Raw genomic sequence first — 6,372 nt, 5'->3', positions numbered from 1 at the left:
GCACGGCCGCGTCCCAGCTCCGGCGAGGCTGCGGGCAGCCCCCCCCCCCGCAACCCGGCCTGCCCCCGAGCCCCCACTTTAGGGAAGAAGGCTGCTTTTCGAAGTTTCTGTCCCCGTTTACCGGCTCCCCGCTGCCCCGGGGAGCACGCCGCGGGGCCGGGGCCGGTCCCCGGAGCTCCGGCGGGAGCAGGAGCAGGAGCAGACCTGTCCGTGCGTGGGCTCCCCGGGGCGGGCCGGGTGCTGTCACCCCCCACCATCTCCGGGCGCGGCCCGCCCGGCCGGCGACCTTGCGGCCTCCGGGAAGGTCGCACGCAGCCGGGCGGGAGCGAGCGGCTGCGGCGGCCGGTGACCTTCACCGGGGCCTCCCGGCGCCGCCACCCCGCTCCCCTCCGCCTGGCGCCGGGCCGAACCGGCAGCCCGGCCCCGCTGCCCCACATGGCGGCGCCCACGACGCAGCCCCGTCCCGGGTACGGCGGCGGCGGCCGGGAGGGGCGGTTCGCGCGGCGCTGCCCCTTTAAGGCGTTGCCGCCGGGCGCGGAGGTTGGTCCCGGGCGGCGCGCCGTAGCGGCGCGCGGGGTCGCGGCACCACGTGGGGCCGGAGCGGCGCTGTCCTTCGCGGCGGGCGGGCGGGCGGGCGCGGGGCTCGGCGTCGGCCCCCATGGTCATTAAAGCGGACGAGATGCCGCCGGCCGCTGTGCCGGCTGCCGCGCAGGGCGGCGAGCAGCAGGAGCCGGGTCCCCGCGGCAGGAGGCCGGCGGAGACGCAGCAGCGCCCCGGTAAGGGGCGGGGGGGAGGGCGCTGGGGCCGGGGCCTGCGGCGGGAGAGCGGGCCGGGCCTGGCGGGGCTGGGGTGCCCGACCCCGGGGGGTGGGTGGTGCCCGATCCCGGCGGGGCAGTGCCCACCGCCCCCTTATCGGTACCGGGGGTGCCCGGGGCCCGCTAGGGAGGTCGCGGAGGGGCCGGGGGGGGGGAGCGGGAGCGGGGCCGCGGCGGGGACCGGTTCTGCCAACTTCGGCTGCTCGTCCCGCCCGGGGAGACCCCGGCGGAGCGGCCCGGGCTCGACCCCGACCCGCCTGCCCCGCCGCGGGGTCGGGCTCCTGGCTCTCTCCCCCCCCGCCCCGGCCCGGGGTCCCGTCCCCCCCCCTCGCCGTTTCTTGCGGGGAAGCCGTACCGGGGCCCGGCGCCCGCTCCGCGGCTCGGGGAGGCTCCGCGGAGCCCGCGCCAGGGCCGCCGGGTCCGGAGGCCGCGGCGCTCGCAGCGGGGCCGGGACGCGTGGTTCCCGCTGCTCGTCCCGTGTCCCGGGGAGGCCGAGCCACCGGGGGACGGGGCCCGGGCAAGCGGCGGGGGCCCGGCCGCGCCGTGCGGCGATCCCGGCCCGGCCGGGCCTGTCCCGTCCCGTCCCGGCGGAGCGGGGAGCCCCGGGCCCCGGTGAAGGTGACCTTCACCGGGCCGCACCACCGCGCGGCCGCGGGGGGTAGGGAAGAGGCCGCTCCGGGGCCCCGCTTGCTGCCCCGGCCGTCCCCGCCTTTGCCCGGGCCCGGCCCGGCAGGCGGAGCGGGTCCGGGGCGGGTGATCCGCGGGACCGGGCCCGCCCGGTGGGAACGCCGGTGCCCGTGCCCTGGCCGCGAGGAAGCGGCCGCCCTTCCCGTCCGCAGCCCAGGCTGCCCTGCCGCCGCCGGTAGCACCGAGTAGGCTGCGGGGGACCGGTCCCGCTGCTGGGGGCCGGTCGCCGGGCCACGAAGTTCGGTGCCAGCGCTGGTCGAGTTGTGGATGTCGGCGTCTCTGTGGTGGTGGGTAGGAGAGGGCTGGGTCGTCCTGGGAGTCTGGGATACAGGAGCCATCGACACCTTAGGGAATGCTCTGGAGCAAGAGCTTGGGCTTTCTGGGGAAGGGCAGATGGCTCCTTCGAGACCTCAGCTGGAAGTGACATGTTTTAACGAGTTATTTGCTGGCTGCTCTTGCTTTAAACCAGACCCTGAGCAGCTCAGGCCAGGGAGGAGGTGCAGCCCCATGTTCTGACCATCCACAGCGCCTGCTCCAGGGCTCTGGGCCCAGACCCTGCAAGGCTACCCCCTGCTCTGGGTTTTGCTGAGTTTGGTGCGCTGTATCTTCACGAAGTTACGGTCCTGAGCGCTCCATCTTGGACTCGGCCTTTTTCTCTGATCTTTAATGTACAGGAAAAAAGGGTAGAAGCAGCGTGGTTTGTGGCTGGCCTTCGACCTGAGGCACTTGTATCCGCTGAGCGAGTGACCCGCCATTTCCGCCCTCCCCTGATTTTACAGTGGAGAGGTGAATTTTTGAAGTTTGTCACCTAAAGCAAAGTTCATCAGCCTTCGGTGCTGGAGCAGGCTGGACGCAGTTCAAGAGTGGGGAGCGCAGTGCTGAAAGCCTCCCCCTCCCCCCCGCACGCCCGTTGACGCCTGCAGTGCCAGCAACTGGGTTAAAAAGTTACGCTGTGTAATCCCCGCTTCTCAGGGCGCAAGCTGATTGCCGAAGGAGGCAGGGAGGTGGAAAAATCCTCCCCGTGTTTCAGCCCTGCATGAATGCTCAGGCAGCTCATGGGTCAGGGGAGGAGGAGGAGGAAGGCTCTTGTCCTGCCTGGGAGCCTGGGGCTGAGGCGGTGCCTCTGGCCGCACGGCTCCCAGGTAGAGGTACCGTGCTGCGGCGGAGGTGAGGGCAGCCTGTCCGCCTTGGCATCGGCAGCGTTACGAGCTCTGGTTCCCAGGCCTCTCTTTCTGCCAGGGAAAATCGGCCTCTGCTCTGGTGTACCTGCCGCTGCCTGTGTGGCTTGCAGAGCACCCCGTCTTGGGCACCCTGTTTTGTCTGAAGGAGACTGTCGCTACCGCTGGGCAGGCTCCGAGGGGCCTTCTCGCTGAGGAAGTATACCCCTCTGCTGTGCCAGGCATCGGGACTTGGGAGTTGTTTTCTCCGCCTCTAACAGGCGAGAGGGCTGATGGCTCCTTCCCTCCACCTCCAAACTAGACAAAACTGTTGGGGCCACGCTGTCCTTTGGAGTGCAGAAGCACACGAAAACGTGAACAATTGGGGTTCCTGTAATGATTTCTGATGGGTGCAGTTATGGATTAAGTTACCTTTCTTACTAGCTAGCATGAGATCAGGAGACGGCCATTGTGTGCAGCATTTCTTGGATTATTTCTGTTCCTACAGCTGTCATTGCTTTAGAACAAGTTTCTGTCACGTGCAAGTTTAGCAGTGCTTCTAGCTACCATAAAATGCTTTCCAACCTTGCCTTGCCCAAAGATTTGATTTTTCTAGCTAGGTCCCTCCACCCCTGTTCTTCCCAGCCACCCGTATCTTCAGCCACGTCTTCTGTTAAAAAAAGCGGAGAATGCAAGTGTTAATGGAAAACTGCTGTGGAGGCAAGTGTAGCTGTGCATTAGTAGCAAGGTCAGAAGACTGATTCTTAATCTTGGGATTTGCTATCACTGTCTGTTGCCCGACCTTGGAGGTTTGCTGGTGTTTTGGAAAAGGCTGAATTGCTGGCAGTCGGGTTTTTTTAATATGCAGTTGTAACAGGCTTCGGGGGGAGAATCAGAGGAATATTGTGCAAGAGAAATCTGATCACCGCTACAAGGTTAAGAAGAGGAAAGGAGTGTGATAACACAGCATCTGTGCGGCAAGATGGGGGATGGGAACCCGAGGGGATCATGTCTGTCCGGAGCAGTTCTGCCGGTGGGCTCAACAGAGTTGAGCTCCCACTGGAAGCTTGCTGCTCTGCCTGAGCAGCCTTGCTCGTGGGTTTCCCAGCTGAAAAGCTGAAGTAAGTAGGTCAGAAACATGCACCTAGATAAATCCACCTGCAAATGCAGAACTGCCTCGTGCACAGTGAAAACAGCATTGTGTTGCAGAGTCCTGTGTTTGTCTTCGTTGTCTGTAAATGACTAAACTTAGCAGTGCACCCCTCTCCTGGCGCAGCTTTCCAGTGCTCGCTTTGCTTTCTTGCATCATGCTCTATTGGTTGTACTAGAAAGTTGTTATTTCTAGAAGCTTTAGAGGTCTGAAGTTCATGCATTTTTTTTATCTGCATTTGAGGAGTAAAACCAGTCCACGGGGCAGCGCTTGGACAGAGCGCAAAAGATCAAAACCAAAGTGTATCTACCCCCGTGGTGGCAGTGGCTGTCGCTTTTTGGAAGCAGGTCAGTTTTTCGCCAGTAATAGCAAGGCTGTCTAAGAGTTAGTGTTTGGTTCTCACCTCCCGCAAGTGCATTGTTGATGTAGCAGAGCTTGCACATACCTGTTTGCCAGTTGAGCTTTCTGTTGTGTTCTACCTTTTTAACATTAATGAGTCTGGGACGAGTGGTTATCTGGCGTTTTCTTGACAACTTGGTATAGAGGCACTTAGGTGACAAACCTTCTCTCTTCGGGTGGGAAAACAGATCTACACTCACAGAAGTAAGTTCTTTTCTCGAGCTGAAGAAATTACTGCTGTGGTTCTTGCCAGCTGCTTGACCGGTCCTGAGGGAAGAATCCCGTGAAGCAGGCCACTGAAGTAAGGTTCCCTATAACTAAGTGACATTAGAGTAATGGCACATTTTTTTAAAAAAGGCATTCCTTAGTTTGCCCTTCTCTTTAAAGAGAAAAGCTCTGCTGTGACCTGTTGACAAAGGTGCAGGCTCAGAGGAGTTTTAAGCAGTTACTGTCCAACAACATAAAACTGCAGGATCGTGACTCTTGCCCTGCTTACCTAGAGCTCCTGTGGGTCGGACTAGCCTGACACCAGCCCTCCTTCTCAGGTACTGTGCTAGCTACCCTCCTGCCATTGCGGTGGGATGGGGCTGGAAATGGTAACGTGGATATTGCCTGTTAGCAAGCCGTGTTGTGCAGTGCCCTGTGAGCAGGCACTGGGGGTAAGGCTCTGTCTTTACCGTCAGTAGCGCTGAAGCTTGCAAAGCCTCCGCCAGCCTGGAAGCTCAGCGTGCAGGTTTGGCTGGGGTTAAGGTGGGTTCTGGTGCCAGCTTGGGTTATGGCACTGTGTAAGGTAGGATGGGGTTGCCTGATGTCCCTGGCAGAGGGGTTTCTGCGGGACAGGCAAGTTTCCCAGGCTCCCGCCTGCAGCACGCTACTGCAGAGCCGTGGGGAGCAGCTGCCCAGCCTGTTTCCCTGGGGCTGTGTGCGGCCCCGAGCAGGCCCGGGGCAGCCGCGGGCGGCTGGCGCAGGGCTGGCTGGGTGGGAGGCTGCGGGCTAATCGGCACATCTGTGCCGCAGGATGCAGGAAGGCAGCGGGAGCTGCTGAGGACAACATCGCAGCCGTCTGATCTCCCCTGCAAACCCTGCCCAGAGCTCCCTGCTGTCAGCTCGGCAGGTCTTGGGGCTCTCAGCCAGTTTAAGATTTATATAGGGCTCTCAGGACTGGCGAAGTTGGTCTTTCCAGGCTTGTGCTGCGTGGAGTTTTCTCCAGAGCTGCTGTGGTTGTGGTGACAAGCATCAGTAGTAGCACAGGGTGAAGCTGGAGTCTTCCCTGCAACACTGTGGAGCTGTGGCTCTTGCCTCCCATCACGGCTGCTTCTGGCTGCAAGCCTGATGTTCTGCTGGTCCCACTGCATGCAAAGTCTAACGGGATAGTTCACTGTTTTGGGCTCTCGCTGTCTCAGTAGCTTTCTGAAACTAAGGTATGCGCCAGAATAAAAAACACGTACTTGGAGAATTATTGACTGTTTCTTGGTATCTGTCTGAAATGCAATTCCTTCATCTGGCTCTCTTCTCTTGAAATTTGAGAAACGTGCTCTTCCTAACATAGTTGATGTTTTTGTTGGTGCTGATCTTTGCACTTTGCCTTGGGTCCTAGTCTTTGCTCCTGATTTCTGTGATGTTTGAATTGCGCGTTGTTGTAGCAGGGTCACCCAGCCAGCTAGTCTTGGGACTAAGGTTCCAAAGTTTTGGCCAGATAGAAAGTTTACAAATGGGTTTAAATGTAGTTCCCAGGTGTGGAGAGCACAGTGTGGGTAACTCGGGGTGCCAAATGCAAAGCATGAGGCATTTCAGTGGCTTGTAAGTGCCTGAGCCAGCAGCTGTGGGACCCTGTGAATGCCCTAGGGCACAGCTGCAATGCAAGTGTCCCAGTATCAATAGGAATACAAAAAGCCGCAAACTTCTAAGTAGGCTGGAATGTGGCTTGAGTTGTTTAGGTCTATCCAGCCAAATTTTACTGCGGATCCACAAGAGCTAGGAATGAATAATTTCCCCACTTGTCATCCATGGATTGTTAGTGCCACAGCAGAGACGTCCAGACCAGTGAGCCTGGAGCCCTTGTTGAGAGAGCCGCATGCTGCAGCCCCACTGCGCTCTCCATGCGAGTCAGTCCCCAGTGTTGTAAAGCTGCTGAAAAATAAATGCAGTGCTTATACCTCTACCC

The 6,372-nt window shown here is 60.4% G+C and overlaps 1 protein-coding gene across 1 annotated transcript in view; it reads left to right on the top strand.

Annotated features, from left to right (window-relative positions):
- The first annotated feature begins 606 nt into the window (after positions 1-606).
- Positions 607-6,372, top strand: part of CLUH (clustered mitochondria homolog) — a 43,115-nt gene continuing 37,349 nt past the window's right edge. Inside the window, exon 1 of the mRNA XM_030027811.2 lies at positions 607-776. Coding sequence (XP_029883671.1) covers positions 659-776 — 118 coding nt within the window. The 5' untranslated portion in view covers positions 607-658. The remainder of the gene's footprint in view (positions 777-6,372) is intronic.

The sequence above is a fragment of the Aquila chrysaetos genome, chromosome 10, assembly GCF_900496995.4.
Source record: "Aquila chrysaetos chrysaetos chromosome 10, bAquChr1.4, whole genome shotgun sequence".
Classification (NCBI taxonomy): Eukaryota; Metazoa; Chordata; class Aves; order Accipitriformes; family Accipitridae; genus Aquila; species Aquila chrysaetos.
This window is presented reverse-complemented; position numbering and strand designations above follow the sequence as displayed.